At 37.3% G+C, this 25,369-nt stretch overlaps 6 protein-coding genes across 9 annotated transcripts; 4 read left to right on the top strand and 2 right to left on the bottom strand.

Moving 5' to 3' along the window:
• Nucleotides 1-806: 806 nt before the first annotated feature.
• Nucleotides 807-7,278, top strand: LOC121976316 (transmembrane protein 184C-like). Of its 2 annotated transcripts, XM_042528432.1 has the most exons (6): nt 907-1,123; nt 1,205-1,374; nt 2,890-3,170; nt 3,264-3,386; nt 4,211-4,501; nt 6,831-7,278. In XM_042528432.1, the coding sequence occupies exons 3-6, from the start codon at nt 2,895-2,897 to the stop codon at nt 7,029-7,031; spliced, it is 891 nt and encodes a 296-aa protein (XP_042384366.1). In that variant the 5' UTR covers nt 907-1,123; nt 1,205-1,374; nt 2,890-2,894; the 3' UTR covers nt 7,032-7,278. The 2 variants fall into 2 exon arrangements, with proteins under 2 accessions (XP_042384365.1, XP_042384366.1); XM_042528431.1 differs by lacking the exons at nt 907-1,123; nt 1,205-1,374 and adding an exon at nt 807-898.
• Nucleotides 6,670-11,947, bottom strand: LOC121976317. 3 transcript variants are annotated; one of them, XM_042528435.1, is made up of 7 exons: nt 11,668-11,947; nt 11,227-11,290; nt 9,004-9,168; nt 8,241-8,306; nt 7,767-8,142; nt 7,393-7,494; nt 6,670-7,005 (listed from the first exon to the last, which is right to left on the bottom strand). In XM_042528435.1, exons 1-5 carry the CDS (start codon nt 11,916-11,918, stop codon nt 7,879-7,881), a joined length of 810 nt encoding a protein of 269 aa, XP_042384369.1. In that variant the 5' UTR covers nt 11,919-11,947; the 3' UTR covers nt 6,670-7,005; nt 7,393-7,494; nt 7,767-7,878. The 3 variants fall into 3 exon arrangements, with proteins under 3 accessions (XP_042384369.1, XP_042384368.1, XP_042384367.1); XM_042528434.1 differs by having other exon boundaries at nt 7,834-8,142; XM_042528433.1 differs by having other exon boundaries at nt 7,393-8,142.
• A 1,021-nt stretch (nt 11,948-12,968) lies between these two features.
• LOC121976315 (E3 ubiquitin-protein ligase CSU1) lies at nt 12,969-15,667 on the bottom strand. Its single transcript, XM_042528430.1, has 2 exons — nt 15,310-15,667; nt 12,969-13,874 (listed from the first exon to the last, which is right to left on the bottom strand). The coding sequence occupies exons 1-2, from the start codon at nt 15,546-15,548 to the stop codon at nt 13,196-13,198; spliced, it is 918 nt and encodes a 305-aa protein (XP_042384364.1). The 5' UTR covers nt 15,549-15,667; the 3' UTR covers nt 12,969-13,195.
• A 185-nt stretch (nt 15,668-15,852) lies between these two features.
• On the top strand, nt 15,853-20,052 carry LOC121976314 (universal stress protein PHOS32-like). The gene is made up of 2 exons (XM_042528429.1): nt 15,853-16,727; nt 19,777-20,052. The coding sequence occupies exons 1-2, from the start codon at nt 15,938-15,940 to the stop codon at nt 19,788-19,790; spliced, it is 804 nt and encodes a 267-aa protein (XP_042384363.1). The 5' UTR covers nt 15,853-15,937; the 3' UTR covers nt 19,791-20,052.
• Nucleotides 20,053-20,673: 621 nt separating this feature from the next.
• LOC121976313 (frataxin, mitochondrial) lies at nt 20,674-23,330 on the top strand. Its single transcript, XM_042528428.1, has 5 exons — nt 20,674-20,935; nt 21,553-21,625; nt 21,740-21,787; nt 21,877-21,971; nt 22,857-23,330. Exons 1-5 carry the CDS (start codon nt 20,706-20,708, stop codon nt 22,984-22,986), a joined length of 576 nt encoding a protein of 191 aa, XP_042384362.1. The 5' UTR covers nt 20,674-20,705; the 3' UTR covers nt 22,987-23,330.
• Nucleotides 23,331-23,650: 320 nt separating this feature from the next.
• Nucleotides 23,651-24,153, top strand: LOC121977905. The gene has a single exon (XM_042530306.1). It carries the CDS (start codon nt 23,714-23,716, stop codon nt 23,999-24,001), a length of 288 nt encoding a protein of 95 aa, XP_042386240.1. The 5' UTR covers nt 23,651-23,713; the 3' UTR covers nt 24,002-24,153.
• Nucleotides 24,154-25,369: the final 1,216 nt, after the last annotated feature.

Genomic DNA, 25,369 nt, shown 5'->3' with positions numbered 1-25,369 from the left:
ATTATAGTATTGTTATAACGACTGTAGCTAATATAACAGGCTGAATCAGTTCAATTTTTTTAAAATTTAATTTAATTAAAATTACTACATACGGAGTATTTTATATTATAATATTCTTTAGTAAAATTATTTAAACATAATCAAAATTATTTAATTTTTTAAAAGCATTTTGAAATAATTGTCATCCAACTAATGTTTTTTTAATTAAATTTAAATAATTATAATTAAGTTGGTTACTCAAATTGAATAAGAAATATTTTAGAGCGTTCTTTTTAGTGCATCAATTTTTAATTTTATAATAAATAGAATATTATTAATTTGTCACATTAATAATATCGTTTATAAATTTATTAATTAAATACAATAAATTTGTTATGAAATTAAAAGAATGGGTAGAGCATTAATTACTCAATCTTTTTTTAAAATTATTTAATTAATAATTAGTTGGCAACTTTAATTACTTCTCAAGCCAAAGCCTTGCAAAAGTTGCATTTTGGCCATGAAAACTTAAATATTTTCCACAATACTCGTAAGATATCTTATTCGTTGACACTTCGAATTTCAACCATGAGGTGAGAACGTGCAAGATTCATAAATCGAGTAGACGTTTTGGCATTGCCAATATTTTAAATTTCAGGGTGCAATAAAAAAAATTGTTTATTTATTATTTATTTTCTACTTCCAAGGAAGTTGCACTTTAATTCGAAAACAAGTAGTTGACTTTTCGATTTTTTTAAAAATGGGGTAATTTGAAAATTATAAAAGATTATGGGAGTATTTTGAAATTTACCCATTAATTTCGGCCTTTCTTCCTTCGGAAGCAACGAGACTCAATTCGTTGGCTTCCTCCGATCGAGCAATCAAGCAATCAACCGATCGCGAGATCGATCAGACGACGGTACGCTTCTCCCCTTCTTCTTCCTCCCCGCTCGTAGTCTGGCTCCTCGAGTTCCGCAATCGCTTGCCGTGATTCGGGCACCATCTGGTGTGCTACGCGAATCGCGATCGTGTTTTCGTTTTGATCGTTTTAACAGTTGATCAAGCGTTTCGAAAGATCCGTCTCGATCTTCTTCTATAGTTGACTAAGAGTTTCAAAAGATCCAGTTTGGGGTTCGAATCGGTGGTACTAAACGTTCGATTAGTTGGACCTTGCTGAGTGAAGAGATTGATAATCTGCGAGAACTATCCTTGATGTTTTGAACAGGTTGTGCTTGTTTCGAATAATAAACCTAGGACAGTTCTCCCCAAAGCCCTAGTTTCATTGTTGGAGAAACAAAGAGGAAGGAACTCGAAGAGGAAGGGAGAGAGTAGTCTAAAGCTCCCATCGGGACCAAAAGGCAGAGATCTTTCCAAATTTGAGTCACTGCATTCGCCGTAGGTTCATCTGCTCATATTGCCTACCACCAGGAAAGCAACTAGGAATCGAAGTGCATTATGTCAAAGTTTTTTTTTTTTCTTTTTCATTTGCTATTCTAACTTCTAAGCATATAGCGCTAATGCATCGATCTGTGTTTGCTTCTGAAGAATTGTTAGATTCTTGGTCTACATGTTAGTGTGCATTAGCAACTGGTTGAAGCATCATATTGTTTCTGTAGAATTTAGGTTTATTAGAGATTGGGTTTACCCATTTACATTGCTGCTGGTCTAGTCCAATTAGATTGCCAGAAATAAGTGTGGTTAATGATCTTTTCACTGATGGAAAGCCTGTGGAAGAAGCAAAACAATGGATCATCTGAAAATTTGGAAATAACAAGTTTCCATTTGTTTTTCTGGATTATACAGGCCTGTAAAAGATTAGCTCAATCCACTAGTTAATTGTTCTTTGATGAGAATGATAGTGGGTGATGCTTGGCCAATTTTAGCATAACAATGAATTTGATGCAGTGCAAAGAATGTCTTTAATGTCGAGATTTTCTCGCTTGAGTTGATTCCTATTGACTGAGTTGTTTCACAGTAAGTTTGTCGTGGTCAACACTGCATAAGGTACTGTATTGTTGGAGTGGGCATTGAAGGGTAACATGTTTCATTTGCTATTCTTAGCATTTAGTGCTTGGCCGTCGAAATGCATCAATAGTCATTCTGCAATCTGTGTTTGCTTCTGAGGAATTCTATATTCTTGTTCTACATGCTAATATGGTGTAGATTCTGATATTGTATGCATAGTTTGCATTACCAACTGGTTGAAGCATCATATTGTTTCTGTAGAATTTAGATTTATTAGAATTTGGGTCAGCCCATTGTCTAGTCCAATTTAGATTGCCAGAAATAAGTGTGGTTAATGATCTTTTTACTGATGGAAAGCCTGTGGAAGAAGCTTAAGAATGGATTGTGCGAAGATTTGGCTATAACCAGTTTCCATTTAGTTTTCTGGATTATACAGGGCTATAAAAGATTAGCTCAATCCACTAGTTAATTGTTCTTTGGTGAGAATGATAGTGGGTGATGCTTGGCCAATTTTGGCATTGCAATGCATTTGATGCAGTGCAAAAAATGTGTTTAATGTCAAAATTTGCTCTCTAGAATTGATTCCTATCGACTAAGTTGTTTCACAGCAAGTTGGTTGTGATCAACGCTGCATAAGGGTACCATATTGCCTGATATAAGTCAGGAAGTTGGAGTGGGGCATTGAAGGGTAACATGTTTCATTTTTTTAGTTACTACTTACAGATTCTCTAAAAAGGATGCAAAAATAGAAACTGTGGAAGCCAACTTCTATATTAGTTTTACGAGTAACTCGGTCATTCTGTTTGCCTCAGATGAGTTGGAATTAATATTTGTAAAGACAAAGTTTCACAAAGGGCCAACAATACAGCTTGTCCTGAAGAATGTCCTTTCTGTATTCACTTTCACTGGTCTTGATTTTATTCCCTCTTTGTGGTTTGCCCCTAGGTACAATGTTTCCACAGTTTGATTTGGCGACGATGGATCGAGGAACCCTCACATTGCTAGGGGCAGCATGCTGTGTGATGCTCACCATGCATTTTACTGTACAATTGTTATCTCAGCATCTATTTTACTGGAAAAACCCAAAGGAACAAAAGGCTATTATCATCATCATTCTTATGGCTCCTTTGTATGCTATCGACTCCTTTGTCGGTCTGTTAGATGTTCAGGGAAGTAAGGCTTTCTTCACTTTTTTGGACTCTGTTAAAGAATGCTACGAAGCTTTGGTAATCTCTCTTTTTTTTTAACATAATAACCACTGAATAACATTTAAATACTCTTGCAAAAGTCCTTACAGAAATTTTTCATATAATGTACAGGTGATTGCTAAGTTCATGGCCTTGATGTATAGTTATTTGAACATTTCTCTTAGTAAGAACATAGTTCCGGATGAAATTAAAGGGCGGGAGATTCATCATTCATTCCCTGTATCTCTTTTTATGGTATGTAATAGATCTGGATTGATTAAATGCCAGAATATTACTTTTGTTTGTACACTTGTTCAATAACTAATATTACATCATTTGGCTTGAATTGTTTCCATAATGGTTGCTTAGAATTAAATCGAAACAGCCATTGTGGAGATACAACTTGGTCTTAACCATATAGACATCTAGGTAGTTGATATCTCCAGCAAGGATTACTTTGCCAAGTTAGTGCATGAGTTTCTTGCTGGTGTTAGAAAAACATGGATTTAGTGTTTGCGCACACAGATTGCCTTGTCGCTGGATCATCAAGAAAAAAAAAGTCGATATACAATGAACTTAACTGAGAATTTAGTTGTGTGAAATTATGCCTTCTACTTGTATACATGAGAAACAACTGACGTGGTATTAAATTGCCCTATATTCAACTAGGATAGATTTATGATTAGTCTCGATCTCTCACCAATCACCGCCACAAAAAATAAACATCTTTGGTTAATTTTTTATATTGTTCTTCTTTTGCATTGAAAATTAGGTTCTTTGCTTTATCATACCCCATATGTGAAAGTAAGTGTGTCTACAACTATAGTCTCAAATAAGGTTGCTACTCTTCGCATTTTCTAGAGTATGGTACAATGCCATTTTGATAGCCATTGGTCTATCATGGTCTAGATCTATGACACTACTAATGATACACGGATGAGGAAATCAGTTTTCTTGTTCTCTGTTTTGAATTGTGTACTCTGATGAAATTCTAGCAGCAGCTTTGTTTTACAAATGTTCTTAATTCTATTAGTTATTGGCAACTGACAAATGTAGGTTGTTCTTCTCCAACAATGCAGCCTCATACCGTTCGTTTAGAGCATAGTACATTGACGCTTCTCAAGTACTGGACATGGCAGTTTGTTGTAATTCGGCCGGTCTTATCCATCCTAATGATTGTACTTCAACTTCTCGGAATGTACACTACTTGGATAAGCTGGAGCTTTACTATTATACTGAACATTTCGGTTTCCATGGCATTGTATGCTCTGGTGCTTTTCTACCATGTGTTTGCTAAGGAGTTGGCACCACACAATCCTCTGGCAAAGTTCATGTGCATCAAAGGAATCGTCTTCTTTTGCTTCTGGCAGGTACTTTTTTCTGTCGATTTTCTGCTTTGTCCAGTTCTTGGATATCATTGTCCTTCAGATTATCGGTAATAATTCATGCCAATTCATCAGGTCTTCTAGCAAGGATCAATTATTATTTATCGGTAACTCGTCACTATGGCCTACTTATTTGTTCAGCTTGCCTGAGGATTAAGTTCTGAAAAGCTAGTGTTCTAACATTTAGACTGATGACCTAGGATCAGCTTAGTCAATCCTTTATATTTAGTGCCATTATATTCACTTTAGTTCGAGGTGTGGTTCCGAGAATTTGATTCAGAAGTGTTGTAAATGACACATTTATAGTAACATGATCTTGATCCATTCACATAAGGTAGTCAAAACTTACGGTTTGAAGTAGAGTTTTGGTATTCGCTGTGCCAATACTCGATCGGCTTAGAAGCGTGCCAACATCAACTTAAATAACTTTTATTCTCATAATTCCTTTTGCTTAGCTTGTTTATCTATGAATTTACATTTATAGCAATTAGAAAGCCAATTAAATTAAAATTTTAAAATCATTTTAAGTATAATAAGTGTCTTAGCTAATGATTAAAAATGACAGTTCAGTACATGAAGTTTCTGTTAATATGGAGTCCTAGGGAAAGATCGAAACACATTGGGTCTATTGTATGCAGTCTTACCTTGCATTGCAAGAGGTTGTTTCCGTGACTCGAACATGTGACCACGAGGTCACACAACAACAACTTTATCATTGTATCAAAGCTCCCCTTCAAGTGTCTTAGCTAATGATTAATCCTTATAAATGTTGGGGCCTTGATCATCCATTTCGTTCGCTTTCCTATACTTGTTAGCGTAGCGGAAATACACAACTAAATATGAAAGCTAACCCTAAAGACAAGAAGAAAGAAACAAACCCTAACACATTTGTTTACGTGGCTCGTTATTGGATTACTCCCTGAACTCCGACTTGCTCAATTCTCCTTATCGTTGGAGAAACCTCACCACAAACTCGATCAAGAACTCTTAGATTGCTCTGAGCTTTGGAGATTCTATTAGGGGTTAATCACCTCTCATTTTGTCACCCAAATCAGCTAATCCGAGTTCCATTATATAGAGATTGGGAGGAAACACTCAAGCTGTGTTTCTATCACTAGTCGACTGTCATATTTATCAGTCAATTGACCTTTGTGGAATTCGACCGTTATAACCTAACGGCTCGATTCCAGTCGACTACTTACCATGAACCAGTCGACTAGTAACCCTAGAACCATATACCCTGAAATTCCATTCTGGATTTGCTGGTTCTTAACTACTAGTCAATTGAGACATATACTAACTGACTAGTAAACCTTAACTTAGGGTTTTACCCCCAAGTACAATTACTCATGCACTCGTCTTCGCTCGCACAACGTTGACCTTGCCTTCTAGCCTCTTCCATCAACCTTGCATCCCTCGGATGTTTCCCCATCCTTCATGCCTTGCCTTCAAGAGCTTCCTTCGGCCTTGTCCTTGTTGTCGGATCCTCCTTTGCCAAGAGACTCCTTACCTCCGGGTCTTCATCCTTGTCAAGAATCTCCTCGCCCCGGGGACTTCACTTGCCAAGAGTTTCTCGCTCCGGGACTTCATCTTTTTCAAGAGCCCTTCGCTTCGGGTCTTCACCTTGCCAAGTCACACTGGGACTTACACAGCCAAGCCTCAAGCTTGAATTTACACCACCAATACTCTCATGCTTGAAATTCACCTTTGCTAAGATCACACTTGGTCTTTTCTTTCACCTGTCACCTGCACACTTAACATCACAATATCAAATACAAATGCAAATCCTATGTTAAACATTTTGTTGAAATATCAAAACCTAATATTCCAAATTAGTGTCATACCTCAAATAAGAGTATATGATTTTTTTACATGTATATCCTACTGAGATGAACCACATAAGTTTTCAAGACCTAGATTAAACAATACGACATTTAGTATACGAGTTGGTTTCTTAATGACCGTAAATATAATTCCGCTACCTACTAGTCACTGGACTGACTGAATTATAACTGGATACACATTTTGATCTCGACTCTGGTGTCATCATCTTCTACCGATAGACGGGATGTGCCATGGGTAGAGAATCTTTCTTCTTTCTGTCTCAGTCAATTCTAGATTCTATTGGTTGAAATCGCTGCCGGAATGATATATATTCTGAGCCAATATTGTTGAAACTATTAGGAATCCAAGAAACGTATTGCATGGTTCAGATACAATACAGGCCTAGTACCTTTGTGATTTTTTGAAAAAAATATATATTTTTTTCTTTTATAAAGATAACAATTTCTTCATCGAAACCGGTTATTTTCAGGGAGTTGTACTTGAAGTCTTAACTGCTGTAGGAGTGATTCAATCTAATCATTTCTGGCTGGATGTAGAACATATCCAGGAAGCCATACAAAATGTTTTGGTCATTCTCGAAATGGTTTTCTTCTCGGTCGTCCAACAATATGCTTACAGTGTTGCTCCTTATTCCGGCAAAGACACTGCAAAGGCCAAAAAGAACGATTGATCAGACGTGGAAAATGTGAGCATAATCGATTCCTGATACTCTCTTAGTCTTAATACAGAGCTCGTCATCTTCATATCATCACGACTCTCTTCGAGATCTTTAGAGGGTATGTGTTATTTCCTAACTTGTTGAATAAAATCCAACTTTTTTTTCTAGTTCTATGAGTTGTCTAAGTGTCCAACTAAATGTAATTCACTTTAAACTATTTCTCTTCTGGACACGAGTAATTTTGTTTCTGTTTTGCTAATCTCGATCAAATTCTAGTTCACGAACCATCATAGAAGAAAAAGAAAGCAACCATCTCTAGGACTCGTAATACAACTATTGCAACCGATAAACTGCTTAACATACACAATCATACCTGAAGTTTCTCTTGATCCTTAGATTCGGAAACTAGATGTGATTCTTTTACGATGCATGGCATACGTACTCATGGCTTCCCACCAGTTACATTTTGCTAGATCTGCACAAATGGAATTCGACATGAGTCTCATGGAGAATCTCAAAAAGATAAAACTACATTTTGGTTCAAGGAGATCTATTATAACTCAATGTCGACAAAGTTTAGCCAAAATCTATGATGTGATGACATTAAACGGGCAGTCTGATATATAAAACTCCCATTAGTGTGGGGTTTTAAAGAAGAGTCGGACTACATTTGAGTTTATTATACACCGTTTGAATTTTACAAGAAGTTATTTTTGCGACTTGGACTCATGATCTATATAAATTTACCTGATTATCTATATCTTTGATGATAAGATATGCTACAGTTGCACAAAAGAATCGAATGAGAAAAAACCAATGCTATTTTTGGTGTGTTTGAGAATCCGCCTTGGATGATTTATCAGTCTCTTGATGACACTATGTTAAATTGATCTACGGAAACTAGTGGTTTCGATTGGCTTGTATCTAGACTCCATGAGTGTTGGTTGTCATCTGTTGTTCTTTCCATGCTGGAATGACCGGGAGATCTGATTGCGAGCAATGGAGGCTGGCGGAGAGCTATGAATGTTGTGCTTCCTTCACCTCCTCTGGCTAAGCATATAGTGTCGCCCCGGCCATGCCATACACCGTTTTGGACGTTGTTCATTTCTAATGTCCTCGATTCCTGATCAACCAATGGAGCATGTAATGGAAATGCATAGCAAACATCTCAAGAGTCGATCAAATGCAGAAGGAGATTTGTGTTCAGGAACTACTAGTGACCTGGCATAATGTGCAACAAGGGCAAATAAGATGGTTTAGACAATCGTCCAATAGAGTCCCGTTCCCCTGCCAAACGAGAAGTGAGATCATTAAGGACAAAGGGCAGTGCTTAGTCGATACGTCAAGAATAATTTTGACAGCAACTGTTTATTTACTGGTACTGCATTGCAAACAAGTTTTTCAACACCGAAAAAGGCAAACTTCTGAGGCAAATATAAATGATGGCTTTCAAGATATAGACCAAAAGACAACTCACCGAAACTAGTTTTGCTAAAAATAATGAAACCAATGATGAACCTAAGAGGATGATAAACATGTCCCAGTATTGAATGCGTAAACACGAATTTAGAACAGTGGTTTGTTGAGAAACAATAGGTGAAGTAAGATGCTAAAACCCTCTTTCTTTTCTTGTACCGGATACCTGGTCGGTGAGAAATTTATCTTGCCACCGTCACAACTTGAGATGCTAGATTCAACTGATCCACTTGCTATGGCATATACCACAAACAAAATGGTTAACTCCAATTTATTCGTAATCACTTAGATCCTTAATCCGCCATCCCTGATGTGGCAGATGTGTTCGAGATGTTAAGATTCAATCTACTACTAGCATGAACAGATTCGTCGAGAAGTTTAGACAATTAGCTCAAATGGTAGATTAAACAAAGATGCATTATGAACCATGGGTCCACAACTAATTAGAAACATAAAAACCTAACATGAACAGATGAAGAAGAACCTTGAATTAGAAAGGAATGTTTACCTTTATATTAAACTGTTTCTTCAGTCTAGCGCGGAAAACCCCTAAATACAATCCTGTAGAGATGCAACATGAAACTCCCAGATACAAGAATCGGTGCTGGTGGGTGATACCGAAAGCAATGAAATTGAACAAGGCACCAGCTACAAAGATCAAATATACAGTTGCCTGTAAAAGAAAGTGAGCAATTATAGATCAACTTATGATAAGAGAATGTTGCAATGGGCCATTAACATTGTAAGCAAGCATGATTTCATCTCGGTTTGATCTGCCTTGCTTTCCTTAAAATGTAAACAAAGCCTAGTACAACAATAAGTAGTATGTACAATGATCTCTGCAATTGCTCTAAAAATGTCTTTATTTTAGTTTTTGCCCGACTAAGACTTCCCTTTTCACAAGTTGCTCGCCGAGGCTCTTTATTCCTAAATACACGACTCTTGACACACTTCAATTAAATGCCTTATTGATGCATCTAATGGATATTTAGATGCATCTGGTGGTTATTTTAGGACCCCTGTTGTAATTTTCTAGAATTATATAACATAATTTGGGTTTAGGGTTGGAGTCACGGAAATAACCTCTTGCCCTTTAAATCGTCCAATGGAATCCCATTCCTAAGATAGTTATTTTAGAACTCTGATTATCATGTGATCTTAAGGTTACAGGTTCGAATTGCAGAAACAACCTCTTGCAAAATACATATAAGATTACGTACAATAGAGTCTCACTCTTCCCTCGATGTCCCGCACTAATAGGAGTCATGCATTATGCTGCCCTTTTAATTTGTTACTCAACTAAGATTTGACCAAAATTTAATTGAATGCCAAAATAAAGCTAGCATGTAACAAATATATCTCTTCTAAAATGCTATTATTGATACAAATTTCATTATTGTGCTGGATATATGGTTGTAAGAATCTATTTATGTACGGACACTAACTTTAAGTCAAACTTAGCTGTGTTTAACCTTGTTTATTTAATTATTGAGTTTGTTCAAGCTTCTTTATTAAAAAAATCTGATTGAGTTTGGCCAAGTTCGAGCTTTTATTGAGCTCAAAGAGCACTATTGTCCATATAAATTAGGTTAAATGCTTATCTAATAATTGAAATTTATATTATTATTATTAGTTTTTATTTTTAAACCTATAATGAATAATTTAAAATTATAAAAATTTATAAATTCCTATAATTTTTATGCATTTAAATGAAACATAAAAATATTTTTTTATGTTATACCATGTGCAAAAAATTTTTATTATGAACTTTGTTCACTTTTCTAATTTAATTAATTCTTTTCTTATTGAGAGTAGATGCCACCTTGAACACAGTAAAGGTGACAGCCCTATAATGAAATGAATGGAGCTAAATCATAATACCGATCAGTTTGCTAGATGGGAGAATATTTAATTAATTTTTAAGAGACTAAATTCCGCGAAAATTGATCCTTATCCAAGTAACTCTGTCACTTGAGTACCAACTAATTACGCCCGATTACATCCGTACGTGCGAGAGTACGAACATCAATTTCTACTGTCCCCTCGAATGAGTCTAGTGGCTAGTACATGAGGTGTTGTCACAATGAGGTCTGAGGTTCAAATCTCGGCAAAGTCAAGATAAATACCTTCCTTATATGCTAGTCACTATTCCAAAGACTAGTAGTCGTCCGTGATTTACCTTCTTCGTCTTTTGCTCTAGGACAGATTGACGAAGACATTGGAAGCGAACGTATTCATCTTTTACCACAACGAACATCAATTTTTACAAATGATCCTACATTGACCCTAGGCATTCCACATAGCCACGGCTGATCCCACAATCGGATGTAGAGCAGTAAATTAGAAAACCTCAATTTTTACAAATGATCCTACATTGACCCTAGGCATTCCACATAGCCACGGCTGATCCCACAATCGGATGTAGAGCAGTAAATTAGAAAACCGAGTAAGTTACCATATTGAGAATATTTTTACGCAAATTTCATCGGAAATCGATCTTGGCTCATTTCTGGAAATTTATTATGTGGTGACCAACACGATTATGCCCGAGAGCGGAGATAGATCACCAAGTTTATTCATAAAGTATTTAAAGAGTAAGAGACCTCATTGAGGTAAAGTCAAGTAAAATATGGGCCTTTTACGACAATTGACCTATTAATTTTCACGCAATTTTTCATTCTTGCAAACTAAAGAAAACTGAAGCAAAGAGGGAATTGTCTTTAAGACTCACCTGAAGAAAACAAGATCCCAAGCTTGCCCTTCTCATGTTCTTACCAAATCTATAGCACGGGCAACTGCAAAACAAGAGTTGAATCGATTTCATCATATAGATAAAACTCCACTTTCATCATCAAATCAATCTCAATTTCAAACTCCCTAAAACTTTAATTTGTCACCATCGAGCAGAGAAATCAATAGATAGTTCCCACGAATCAAAGAATTCACTGAAATTTGGGGGAAAGGAGCAAAAGCAGGAGTAGAGCAGAGAAGGGAGAGAACTGAGTTGAATCGATTTCACCATCAAATCAATCTCAATTTCAAGCTCCCCCAAACTTGAATTTTTCATCATCGAGCGGAGAAAAATCAATACAGTTCCCACGAATCAAAGAATTCACTGAAATTTGGGGAAACGGGGCAAAATCAGGAGCAGAAAAGAGGAGAGGTGTCGCACCATGCGGTTTCGATGGCGATCCTTCGGTCGTCGAAGCAGTCGACGATGTCACCCTCCCACATCCGCTGCACGCCGGCGAGCTCCGCCCCGATCTCCTCATCCCCCGCTTCTTCTCCCTCCTCCTCCAGGCGACGCTTCTCCGCCGAAAGCCCCCTCGTCTGGAGAGCCACGGTGGCGCAGAGGATGTCGAAATCGAGCACCGCCGCCATGCCGCCTCCTGCCGCCTCCTCCATCGCTCCCGTCGATCCCATTCTCTCTCTCTCTCTCTCTCTCTCTCTCGCTCGTTAATTCTTCCGATTAGTTAATATTTATTGCCGTTATATTTTATTTTAAAAATAACTTATTTAATTTTCCAAAAAAAAGGTGATTCTCTGACATTACCATATTCGACCTTATAATTCCATCTAATTATTTAAATATTTCTATACATTTTTATTTAAATAAAATATGTAAAAAAAAAAATCAAAAGAGGGCTTCAACTAATTTTGATTAATTACTCTAGATTATAAATTATTCTGAGAATAAAAAAATGATAATAATAATTTTAAAAAATCGAGTAGACATTTTGTTAATTTTAAAATTATAATGTGTTAAAGTTATTGATTATTTATTGGAGGGGTAGAAAAGTAACATGAGATATTCATGTTTTATTTTTTTTAATTAAAAAAGGAGAAAAAAAAATTAAACATGCATTTCTTTTGCGTGCGTCGAATGTTTGCCAGCTGGCCGGGCGGCGCGGCGGCTGGCAAATAGATTTTTGGTGGGCCAACTCCGGTCTTATCCCTTTCTCAATTACTTATGTCCTTTTTCAGTAATGCAAATCTTTTAAGAGTTAATAATATTGTTGGTGGGCCCACGCGAGCCTTATCTCTTTATCAAGGTTTGGTGGGCCCATGCCCGCCTAAGCTTAAGAGGCTGAGCAGTGTGGATTAGCATGAGATGGTGGGCCCTGAGCCTTTCTATTATTTAAAGGGCTAAATTAATAATATAATATTGTTGTTCTTATAATTTTAAAAAAATATACATGAAAAAGGCTCTTTTATTATCCATTTTAATAAAAAATTAGTAATCTTAAAATATTAAAATAACACTTTAAAATATTTTTTATTTTATAATTAGTGTAGCAATTATAGCAACAATATCATAACTTTCAGGCTTCTACTACAATAAATTAGTGTTATAGCAACATAATTTTTAAGACGTTCTAACGTGTTCGTTCTTTATCTTCCAAGTTAATTTCATCTTCATCTCATTTACATTATAAGCCGCGAAGATACAAGTTGACCCAAAAATACCATCTCTAACGAAGAAAAGAAGGGTCTACCCACATGGTTCAATCTTAAAAACAAGACATCAAAATACAAATCCAAAGAAATCGATTGCTTAAACTTGCAAACATGAGCCCTCCATTGGAAGTAGTTTAACACAAGAATATAAACGCTGGAGGAAGTCGATACATCACAGGATTTGAGAATTAACCTAGAGCGAGAAACATGTTCTGAGATTTTAAGATTCCGTTTGCCGCCTTTTAAGTTTTCGAGGCTGGTTTCCAGAGTCCCAACCCAGAACCACTGCCCAAGTGTTTGAAATCGGTCGCCTCCAAGTGATCATCATGCCCGGCGAAACCTGTCCCTCCTTTCTCTATGCAAATTAGGTTCCTCACCTTGCACTCCTTGTTGCAGACTAAGCAGGCCTTGTCGATGGCTAGGAACTTATCGGAGCACTTTTTGCAGAAGACGTGACCGCAGGTGCTGACAGCTACAAGTGACAGAGTGTTGGTGAGGGTGACCTTGCAGCTCGGGCATACGTAACTGCTTTCCAAAGCCTTGGATTTCTTGCTCTCGCGGTTACTTTCTTCCGTGAAGGAGATTGGAAAGAGTTGTTTCAGCCTAAGCTTTTCCTTGCCTTCTGGGCAGGTTGTATCAGTGGTCGGAGCCTCCACCTTGACCGGGGCTTCAGGGGTCGCGGATGGAAGCCAGAAAGCCTTCATGTTGCGCATAGCCTCTTCTTCATATGAGGTTACCTTCACACTGTTTGCTCCGTGGAACCCATTCCGGTCACGAGATTGACTCCGGTCATTGTACTGTGGCACAGCCCCATGGTTTTGCTGGTCGAAAGCATCGAGTTCTCGAGCCTTTTGCAGCGTTTGTTTCTCCTCTTCCTCATCTTTCTCTTGTTTCTGTTGTATAGCATGAGCAGCTAGCTTTCTGCCAAGAGGGATTAAAATGTGGACTAAGCGAACAGAAAAAGATTAACTGAATGATCAAGAAACATACGCAACTACAGAGTAAATAGTTCATACTAGAAGAAGCTGACCATCAGTCTAAACTAGTGGAAATTAAAGGAGATCGGACGATCCATAGCCCAGAAACAATAATTCCATCCTTATGCCTCATATATCTTCAATAACGCATATGTATATAGTTTAGCCTTGAAAATTCAAATAGGCTGAAATGATCCTCATTTAAGTCATTAATTAAACCTAACTAGTAAAAATTAAAGGAGATTGGACCTTCAATGTGTTGATTTATAGCCCATAAACAATAATTCCATCCTTATACCTCGTATATCTTTAATAAATCATCTGTATGTATTTAGCCTCGCAAACTCAATTATGCTGAAATGATCCTCATCTAAGCCATCAATTAAAACCTAACTAGTGGAAATTAAAGGAGATTGGACTTTTGATGTATCGATCTATAGCCCACAAACTATAATTCCATCATATGCCTCATATATCTTCAATAAATCATATATCCATATAGTTTAATATAGTTTAACCTCGTAAACTCAATTAGGCTGAAATGATCCACATCTAAGTCATCAATTAAACCAGACTAGTGGAAATTAAAGGAGATTGGACTTTCGATGTGTCGATCTATAGCCCACAAACTATAATTTCATCATTACGCCTCATATATCTTCAATAAATCATATGTATATAGTTTAGCCTCAAAAATTCAATTAGGCTGAAATGATCCTCATCTAAGTCATCAACTAAATCAACTAAGACAAAGAAACTGGCTGTCTGTGGTTGTGTGTAAGAGCATGGCTTACTAGAGGCTAGAGCACAGTGGAAAATCGAATTCACAAGCCACAAAAATCCTGCTTTTATGTCAAAATGCATAGGAAATTACTCATTAGAGAATGATTATAAATAATTTTGAAGGTGAATAGCCAAGATAAATGCAATATCTATTGAAACACTTTGTTCTTCTTCAAAATAGTGAGTTGGTTTTTCCTATCCCTTGCATTCAGCTTCATTTGCTCAATTTGATATCAATATTCCAAATTTTATCAGGTTATCAAACCAAATCAGATAATTGAAACTTCCAGTTAATACATTTTCTCTACATTAGAACACACGGATATACAGATCTTGTGAGAATAGCAACTAGAATTGACATGAAATCGCAATGATGAACCAAGCCAAAACAGTTAAGGACAAAGCAGAAGAAGATATGTTCATCACTCTATCTAGCAACAAGTTAGCGTCCTGCAGATGGAACTCTCAATCAGTCTCGCCCAACTCAATCATACAATCATCTTTGTATCAATATCCTGTTAGCCGTACTAAAATACCAGTCCATATACCAACAAAGGCACAAAAATAATACGGGAATTCGGTGACGATGAACGCACCTTTTGATGTCCTTCTTCTGCGCCAGGAGGCACTCGAGGATGCACTCCTTGCAGAAGAGATGCCCCTTCTGGCAGCAAAGAGGATCGATGAGGGGCTTGAGACACAAGCAGCAGGCGTCAAAAGGCTTGATGGAATCCTTGCCGAGCCGCTCCCGCTGCGTGCCGTACCCGAGCTTCCGCTTCTCCTCGTACGTAAAGAAAGCGAGATCGTTGTTGTTCTTCGAGTGACGCTGAGGCATCCTTGCTCCTTCCCTCTTCGATTTAAACGACCGGCCGCCTTCACCCTAACCCTAGATCGCAGCGGAGGGGACGACCGATACAACGACGCGGACCTTGAGCGAAGAGGGGAGAGTAACGATGAGATATATAACGGGTTACGATTCGGTTCCGTTATAATCGCAGCTCATATAACGAAATAGATACATCTTCTGGAAAATATTTCATTTCGCACCCTATATTTATAATAATTATTTTTAATATGAGTCTAATTGATTTGTGACGCGTGCCGTTATCCTTCCCCGTCGAAGCGTTTTATTCTCCCAACACGCCCGCGTCACTGCATCGTGACGCCGCTTCTCCTCCTCCTTCTCCTTCCACGGAACGATCCAGAACTTTCCATCAACTTTCGATGAATCCCCAGAAGATCAGGCAGGAGACCGATCGGCAGGTGCCTCCGGCGTCTGCGGCAGCGGAGGCGGTGGCTGCGGCGATCGCTCAGGCAGCTATCCAGCCCTGCTCCCCTCGATTTTTCTTCTCCTCCGCGGCCGCAGCCAACCCCTCCGTCGGATCCTACCGTCGGATCGCGATTCCCGTCGATCTTAGCGACGAGAGCGCCTACGCCGTGAAGTGGGCCGTCCAGAACTACCTTCGTCCCGGGGATGCCGTTATCCTCCTCCACGTATGCACCACCTCCGTGTTATATGGCGCCGACTGGGGCGCCATCGACGTTTCTGTTGTCGCCGATGCTGCCGCCGCCCGAGGGGATGGCGCCGGGTCCGAGGAGTCGAAGCGTAGGTTGGAGGAGAACTTGGAGGCCTTTACGATCGCGAAAGCCCAGGAGATCGCCAAGCCACTCGTGGAGGCGCAGATCCCGTACAAGATCCACATTGTGAAGGATCACGACATGAAGGAGAGGCTTTGCTTGGAGGTGGAAAGGCTTGGGCTTAGTGCGGTGATCATGGGCAGCAGGGGCTTCGGAGCTGCGCGAAGGTCTGACAAGGGAGGGCTTGGAAGCTTCAGCGACTATTGCGTTCACCATTGCATATGCCCTGTAGTGGTGGTGCGTTATCCTGATGAAGAAGCTGGCGTCTCCACTGCCATCGACAATGAAGCTCCTCCGGAGATCGCAGCGAAGTTTCTGAAATTGAATCAATCGGCTGAAGAGGATAAATTATCTGATTCACCTTCTAAGCACAAAGGTTAGGCTTCTTAGATTGCTCGTTTATTAGCATTCGTTTCTATCGAAACTTGTTTCCTGATCTCGAAAAGAATTGAAGATGTTTGCAGAAAAATTGAATTTTGCTCTTGATTTCTTGCTTCTGCACTACCGCTTGGAGTTTGCCATGCATTTAGTTTTGTTATTGCTTTTTCGGTGATTTTCCCATGGTGATTTTGCTTAGTGATAATAGGGGCAGCGGACACTAGTGGGGAAAAAAAAAAATCAGTTTTTTGATTTCTTGTGAGTTGGTTCTTGGTTGATGAAATCTACAAATTATCTTCACATCTATTTTTCCCCCACTCTTGAGAATCTCTTGTTGAGAGCCCACTCTCTACCAATTCGTTGTTAGGCCAATAGGAACAGAACACACAGTCCAACATCATGAATGTCTTAGCTGAAGGGTTGAATGCAGTTAGCATTAATGAGGGCTTCTTTTATTAGAGAGGATCAAGTTTGTTAAGTATAATGGCCAATATGTACTTCTTATTCTAGACTCCAACTTGCTCGATATTCATATTTATGGTCAACTTTCATTGCTGAAAGGATAATTTCTGCTCATATATTCTGTGCTTGCTTGCAAAGGGCCCAAACCAACTATATATGGACTTATAATATAGGCTGTAGAAATACTACCTCTCATCTAGTGGGTGTGCCCCCAAGGGCGTGGTGCAATGTTGAAACACTCAAAGAAACAAATAAGAGGACCAAAGTTTGAATCCCAAATAGGATATGAATATCCTAGAGGTTGGTCTTTGAGTGTGCAAAAGTTGTGTTCCAAATTTACCCGGTAGGCGAACCAAGGGGGACAACTGTCTACCTCTAAGATTAGTCGGGCGAAGCTCGGATACCTGGATTATTGAAAAAAAACAATTACTGGGTGAGTTATGTATGGTATGTGATTCATGACCGTGTGTTTTCTTACAGGACAAGTGTATCTATTTGTTACAGAATTACTTGTTTAGTTTTATTCTTATTTTGCCCTTATGTGCAAAATAAGAATGTGTTTTCTTACAAGACAAGTGTATCTATTTGTTACAGAATTGCTTGTTTAGTTTTATTCTTATTTTGCCCTTATGTGCAAAATAAGCATACTGTATGTTTTTCTAACTGAAATGCCATCTATTAATGCACCTAACTAGTCACTTTTTAGGTGAAGAACAATTGGCATACTTTTCCTGTTGGTTGTTGTTATGCTTGATTGGTTCTATTTGTCTTTGATATATGTATGACTTTCGAATTACAATGTATTTAACAATTCAAATCAAAGCTATTTTTTCTTTTATCCTACTGGCTTCTTTTCTCCAATTGAGATTCATAGTTATATTTTGTCCATCTTTTTTGATGTTGTGTTAGCTTTTCCTCCCCATCTTTCATGCACATTTCTTTGAAGAATTTAGTACAAAGTTATTGTTGTGCTGAATTAAGATTTATGCAGGTTGAACATCTAGGTTTCGTAGTTTCTGCATCTAAGTATACAGAAGATAGTAGTTATGATGCTTGATGTCTTATTTATTTTGTGTGTTTGCTCTTCTTAAGAGCTTCAAAATGATGTTACTCTTCACAAGACCTTCAAATGATGCAATAACTGAATCCTGATACATTTTTTTTTTTGCTAGTTTGTTTCTTGCATCTGATACAAATTATGATTATCGTTGATGCACCATTATTAGAAATTTAGAGATTTTCACATATGTTCAATAAACATTCTAAAGATAGTATTTATTTCGATGATGTTTAAGTTATTAGATACTTTTAGTAGATATTACAGTCTACTCACATTTTTGTAAGACATTTCCAAATCCTATGTTAATGAAATGCTCAGAATTTATCATGATTTCTTGGTTCTTGAATGATTGGTAACCACTAATATTTAGTTAGAGATCTGTTCTAAACCATTAAGTTTGACTTATCCTGAATCTTTGTAGATGGCATGGTCCTTGACGAACGGTCTATTACATAGTTTGCACAAGAATGAGATGAATTTTATTCGACTCATTTTCTTTCTTTCATCCCATTTGGTTAAATTAGTAACAAAAACTCTCAAAGTAGATTAGGAGAATAAGATCGTGCTTACGTGATAAAATGTCAGTGTTAAATATAATTTTGTTTATGCCATTGACAAGGTGGAACCTATTTTATTATTCTTTCCTATCAAGGATTTTAAATTTTTTGTTTGGCATAACATCAATGGTAGAATAAGATAAAATAAGTTGAAAATGCTATTTAGATGTTCAAAGGCAACTAATAAATTCTATAATTAGAAGAAATAAACTATACTAGTGGGATGTATAGCAAGTAGAGAGATGAAAGTAAAACATTAATATATAACAACCACAATTAGGGTTGGATAAAATATGAAAATTTTGATATATCGCATATACCTTATTGAAATATATCGAATTATATCAAAAATACAGTATACCAAAAATTTCGGTACAGTATTGGTGTGAAATTTAATAGTTCGATATTCGGTATACTGTACCGATATCCAAATTTAAATGTAAACGGTAAATTGGTATACTGAAATTTAGACATATGATTTTTCTATATAGCGAATTTTTCAGTATGGTATATGGTATGAGATTTTTGTACTGGTATACCGTCATCAAAGAAAAATATTAGTCTATTACTAATAAAGGATATTTTTGATATAATATTGAATAGTGTTCGATAACAAGGATAAGAACATTAACGTAGCCAACCAAACACAGCTTGATGATGCTGGTATTTATCTTGTATTTACTGAATACATGTTTTCCATCTTTAAGTATGCACAATTTGAGCATTCTCTTGAATTTCAAGGTGAGTTTGTCTATTTTACAGATTGTTTTACACTAATTTAGCAATCGTTTGTATCATTTACCTAGCTTTTAACTTCTTTTCTTTATGATAACTATTAAATAATTCAACTTTACTAGTTTAATGTATTCTTCCTTCATAATTGGCCGTATGGTTTTGATCCTGATTTTGTGGTTTTACACGCATATTTTTGACTAACTTATCCTATTCCCCTTGTTCTTGTTCGATAGAGTGGCGAGAATAGAGAGAGGAGGCTACTTGATCCAAGATGAAGATGGAGGTGGCCGGTGGATTAAATGCAGTGCTATTCTTCTTATGTTTCTCATCTTTCTATTTACAAGACCTGATTATCTAAACTTGTTTCTTTCAATGTTTTTTGGTTTGGAAAATTTTCAGTAGTTTCTTTGCAAAGGAAAAAAATATTGAAATGCGAACTACCCTTCAATGTTCTTGGCATCTCTTAGACATACCAAATAAATTGAGATAATCTGTTTATTTGCCCATTATTCTTTAGTTCCTTTTGAATTTTTTTGTTGCATTTTGTCTCTTCATTGATTCCTTTAAGTAAACTGAGCAGGAAAAAGAGAGCTACGAAGAAGAAACTAAATAATATATTACAAATTATAATTTATTATAAATTTGTATAAATTTTAATAAATTTACATGTCAACTCTACTTAATTATATTTTTCGACACAATTAATAAATAATTAATATATATTTTTATATATTTTAGCTCATAGTTTTGTTATATTTTTAAATGGTATGTATATGATTGATTTATTTAAAAAATTTGAGTCCGTGGTAAAAAATGTTTTTCTAAGGCTGTAAATGAATTATTAAATTAAATAAGTTTAAATGGTAAATTCGTTAATATTTATAAATAAAAATTATAAATAAATGATGAATAATATCAATAAAATTTAAAAATTATATATATATTTTTAAAAAATTTGATATCCTAAAAAAACTAAAATAAATCAATAAATATTATAATATTAAATTTATTAATCAACTAAATAAATTTTTAAGGTAAACAAATCAATCTAGTCGAATAATAATTTGAATAATTATTTTAGTAGTTTAATTTATTTTAAGCTCAGTTTAATTTATTAAATAAGTTAAACTCTGCAAGCCCTAATTTCTCCTCCTCCTCCTCCATGTCGTTGCGCGTCGCTCGCAGGCTGCTTCTCGAACGCGTGCCGAGAAGGGCTCCGCCGACGTCGACTCGGCTTGCCGCCTCCGTAGCGCCCTCTATCGCTGCCGTCGATGGTTTCTCTCCGCCTACGCCTCGCTGCCCTCTCGGACTCCTTCGCCAATATAGGCTTTTCTTCTCCACTCAGCCTTCGGTTCTCGATCAGGCGCAGAATCCGGCCGTCGTTGACCCCCGGTGAGTGGTTACCTCCCAATCGATTCGTTTGCTTTCTGGTTTAGAGATCGTATCTGTCTTCGTGAATTTCGAGTTTGGTTTTGATAGTATACTCGAAACTCGATCCTGATAAAATCCATTTGTTAGGTTCCCCAATCGATCCATCCGCTCTCTGGTTTTCGATAAGTTTGAGTGTGGTTCTAATCACTTTACTCAAAGCTTGATTTTATCAAGCCAATTTTTGTGATTTCCCCCATGAATCCGTTTGCCTTTTGGTTTAAAGATCCAATTTTATCTTTGCAAATTTTGAATTTAGGTCTAACCAATCTACTAAGCTCGATTCTGATCAATTCGCTCCCCCAATCGATCCATTTTAGCTTCGCAAGTTTTGAATTTTTCCCTAACACTCTACTTAAAATTCGATTTTAATTAAAACCAATTCTTTGGTTCACCCAACCTCCATTTGCCTTCTGGTTTAAAGATGATTTTATCTTCGCAATTTTTTAATTTTTTCCCAAACCACTCTACTAAAAACTCGACTTTGATAAAAATTAATCTTTTTTCCCGCTCTCTTTGATGTGAATGATCGACATTTTCCTTCTCGTCAATGTTATGTGATGCTCCTTTTTCAATTGCAGATCCCTCTTGCCTGAGGAGGAGTTCCATAGACTAGCAGATGAAACAATACATGATTTACTAGAGAAGTTTGAGGTGAAGTCAAAGAAAAACTAAAACTGAATAGATTTTTTTTTTTCCAGCACTTGTTTTTTTCCCCAAAATGCACACCTGATTAGTTTACATTCAAAATCCCATTTCTATCTGAAGGAATATGGTGATGCCGTACAACTCGATGGCTATGAAATCGACTACGGGGTGAGATTATATGGAGTTCTTCAATGTTTTGAGTTTATCTTCACATATTTTAGCTGACTAAATTGATAGATGCTATACTTTTTGAGCAGAATCATGTTTTAACCTTAAATTTGGGGACTTTTGGCACCTATGTGATAAACAAGCAAACTCCAAACAGACAGATCTGGTTATCTTCACCAGTAAGGTAATGCAAGTACTCTATAATCCTGCATTTAATCTAACCGCTCGCTGTACTAAAACTTGATCTTTATATTGTTAAAGCTGTGTGGTTTCATAGTTGTTCCTACCTTTCCCACATCATGGAAGTTTAAATTATTCGCTGAAAAATGCTTTCTTTTTGCATTCGGTTCAACTGAAATTGCCTTTGACTTGTTAGTTTTGCCTACTCATTGGTATATGATAGTTTCACACTGTAAATAGCAATAAGCAAGGACCTCAGCTTTGTTGGATGGTTTACCTATTTGACAATTTGTTTTCTGACTGCGATGTGTGTTTAGGAACGTTCACATTTTTCCTTTCTCGTTGTAGTTCTCGGTTATTCATATGTAGCGTGCTTTGATCTAATCTGTTACTGCGAATGCTAAAACTCCATCAAGCTTGATGTTATCTCACTTTGTACGAGCAGGTCAGCTTAATAACCATATATAAGATACCTCTTCTCGGATCTTTAATTAGAAGGTCATATCCTGTATACACAGGAGATTCATAATAGACAATGCCATCCGATAATGTCATCTTAGACTCCTCCATGAGTTCCTATTAATAAACCCAAACTATCTTATGTCGACAGTATAATTATTATTTTTTGCATGTTTGATCGACATCTTAATTGTATCTTTCATGCTTGGACATTTTGATAACATAAAGCTTCAGTCCAACTCATGTTAATGATTCCCCTTTGTGCATGCAAATCTGATTATCCTCTAATGGCATCATCGTCTTCGTCTAGTGATTTCTTTCCTAAATTTTCGACTTTACGGACTTTTCCTTTTGTCCGGTTCGCCAATCATGTTCTCCCAGACTTCTCATGATCTATACATGTAACATGCATCTTGCTAATCTCTTGCAGTGGTCCTTCAAGATTCGACTGGGATGCAACCGCAAACACTTGGGTGTACAAGAGGACAAAAGCTAACCTATTGCAGCTTCTCGAAGAAGAAGTCGGGAAACTTTGCGGCAAACCTATCACTCTTTGCTGATTTTCATCATATTCCTATGCAATTACCGGCTTCCTGAATCATTCAGGGAAAGGATAACTGAACAAGATAACCTTCCAATTCCCGTTCTGCTCGACACATGAAAAAAGGATTGTGATCGATCGCATCAGTGTTAGTGTTGATCTAGTTCTTCGGATAATTGAGTGCTTGTGCTGTTACACAAGCATCAGACTCCTTAGCTTGTTTTGTGCTTTTCATCAGTGATTTGTGTCGATGAGAGAGAGTTTGGGCGGTCACTGGCTGATATGAGCATGAACTATTCTGTGTTGTGTCGACTTAAAAGAAATTAATTACAAATTATAATAATTTTAAATAAAATTATTACATATATAATTTTGAACAGAGTTACCACACGTGTAGTTTTGAATATAAATGATATACAAGTCGTAACAGTTTGGGCTAGTTACTACTGTGTTGAAAAAAAAAGTAGATAAAAAAATGACGATTATTTTAATAAAAAAATAATAGACTTATTTTTTATTTTTATCTCTTATTTTTTATTTTGGTCTAAGAAAGAAAAAAACTAGGGTTACATAGTCCTTTACTCCTTTAGTTCTTGCTATATTTTAAGAAATCACCTCAACGGTAGGAAGCGGGTAGCTACCACTTGGTGCCGATAAGCAGCATCCACTTATATAGTTATATTGCCTAGTTTATACCTCACGGGCTCAAGGCGAAACCCTAGTGACCTTCGCTCCCAATCGAAATCATGGGGTTGCTATCGTGGTGGAGGGGAAAAGGCGCGACGGCACCGCCTACTTCTTCGCCGGCGAACGTCGATGCCGAGATGGCGCAGGAGGTCCCCGGTATGAACGGTGCGGTCGAGGCGCGGCGCCCGATGGACGTGACGGTCTTCGAGTTTGGATCCGTCGCCGCGTCCGGCGACAGGATTACGCTCGCCGGGTACTGCCCGGTGTCCGAAGAGCTCGAGCCGTGCCGGTGGGAGATCATCCCTGCCGCCGGGCCGGATGCACCTCAGTTCCGTATCGTCTTTTAAACCGGTGGTACCTCTCCGAAACAAACCCCTCTTAAATTTATCTCTTGCATCGTAACAAATCTTGGAATTTCCATAGCTACGACTCGTTGCCGTGTATCTTGTGATATTCTGGTTCATCTCAATGCTTTGATTTCGAAGTTGCTACCTGTGTTTCTCCATTGATTCTTGTTCCTACATTATCTCATGAGTTTTATGCTTCATTGCTTAATTGCTTTATGAAGTTAACCCTAACAAAAGTTTGTGACATATCAAAATGTTAACTTTGGCCCCTGTTCTGGTGGCCTCCCTTTAGCTTGTTCTTAGCCAATGCCATATAGCGCTAATTACATTGTAGTTCTTATACTTCTATGCTATGTTCTTAGCAATGCGATATAGTGCTAATTACATTGCAGTTCTTATACTTCTATGCTATGTTCTTAGCCAATGTGATATAGCGTCAATTACATTGCAGTTCTTATACTTCTTTGCTATGTTCTTAGCCAATGCGATATAGCATCAATTACATTGTTGTTCTTATACTTCTATGGTATGTTCTTAGCCAGTGCGATATAGCTTGTTGTTATATTTCTATGCTATGTTGAATTTAGCTATAAACTCTGGATCGTAGTTTGTTGCTTACTTTGTCCATGCCACATCCATCGGCTAGTTACCATCTTTAACGAAAATTGTGAGACCTAGCCATATTGAGGTTATACATATGTTGTGGTGAGGCAGTTTGTTAACATGGTTCATTGCCGTGATGCCACATCAATTAGCAAGTTATCATCTTTAATGAACAAAACTCTGATTGCTAGCCGTATTGAGGTTATACTTGCGAATAAGTTCAGAGTTCAACGTTATGGTTGTTAAGACGAGATAGGGTACTAATGTGGTTTCTTAGTTGCATTGCCATATTTAGATTGTACAACTGCGTACTTTGCCGATGCCACATCAATTGGCTAGTTACTATCTTTAACAAAAATTGTGAGACCTAGCCAGATTGAGGTTATACATGTGTTGTGGTGAGGCAGGTTGCTGACATGGTTCGTTAGTTATCGTCTTTAATGAAAACTCTGATAGCTAGCCATATTGAGGTTATTCTTGCAAATAAGTCCAGAGTTCATTGTATGATTGTTAAGACGAGATAGGGTACTAATGAGGTTACTTAGTTGCCTAGTTATATTTAGCTTATGCATGTGAATTAGTTCAAAGTTCATTATTATGGTCGTCGCGATGAGGCAGGTTGCTTAGTCACCGTGAGGCTACATCAATTAGAAAGTTATCATTCACAAGAGTTCGACTGCTAGCCATATTTAGGTGGATTCAAAGTTCATTGTTATGGTTGTTGTGGTGAGGCAGATAGCTATCACGGTTGATTAGTTTCCTCGA

This window comes from Zingiber officinale, chromosome 4B (assembly GCF_018446385.1).
Source record: "Zingiber officinale cultivar Zhangliang chromosome 4B, Zo_v1.1, whole genome shotgun sequence".
Lineage (NCBI taxonomy): Eukaryota > Viridiplantae > Streptophyta > Magnoliopsida > Zingiberales > Zingiberaceae > Zingiber > Zingiber officinale.
The sequence above is the reverse complement of the archived record's forward strand: the minus strand, read 5'-3'. Positions and strand labels throughout refer to the sequence as shown.

Coding starts and splice junctions, on each gene's coding strand:
- LOC121976316 (XM_042528431.1), top strand. CDS start 2,895: ATGTTTCCACAGTTTGATTTGGCGACGATGGATCGAGGAACCCTCACA. Junction 3,387..4,210: donor TCCCTGTATCTCTTTTTATG/GTATGTAATAGA, acceptor CCAACAATGCAG/CCTCATACCGTTCGTTTAGA. Junction 4,502..6,830: donor TCTTCTTTTGCTTCTGGCAG/GTACTTTTTTCT, acceptor GGTTATTTTCAG/GGAGTTGTACTTGAAGTCTT.
- LOC121976317 (XM_042528433.1), bottom strand. CDS start 11,918: ATGGGATCGACGGGAGCGATGGAGGAGGCGGCAGGAGGCGGCATGGCG. Junction 8,307..9,003: donor AGAAACAGTTTAATATAAAG/GTAAACATTCCT, acceptor CTCGTTTGGCAG/GGGAACGGGACTCTATTGGA. Junction 8,143..8,240: donor CTTGTTGCACATTATGCCAG/GTCACTAGTAGT, acceptor TTGGTTGATCAG/GAATCGAGGACATTAGAAAT.
- LOC121976315 (XM_042528430.1), bottom strand. CDS start 15,548: ATGCCTCAGCGTCACTCGAAGAACAACAACGATCTCGCTTTCTTTACG. Junction 13,875..15,309: donor CAGAAGAAGGACATCAAAAG/GTGCGTTCATCG, acceptor CCCTCTTGGCAG/AAAGCTAGCTGCTCATGCTA.
- LOC121976314 (XM_042528429.1), top strand. CDS start 15,938: ATGAATCCCCAGAAGATCAGGCAGGAGACCGATCGGCAGGTGCCTCCG.
- LOC121976313 (XM_042528428.1), top strand. CDS start 20,706: ATGTCGTTGCGCGTCGCTCGCAGGCTGCTTCTCGAACGCGTGCCGAGA. Junction 21,626..21,739: donor ATTTACTAGAGAAGTTTGAG/GTGAAGTCAAAG, acceptor TTCTATCTGAAG/GAATATGGTGATGCCGTACA. Junction 21,788..21,876: donor GCTATGAAATCGACTACGGG/GTGAGATTATAT, acceptor CTTTTTGAGCAG/AATCATGTTTTAACCTTAAA.
- LOC121977905 (XM_042530306.1), top strand. CDS start 23,714: ATGGGGTTGCTATCGTGGTGGAGGGGAAAAGGCGCGACGGCACCGCCT.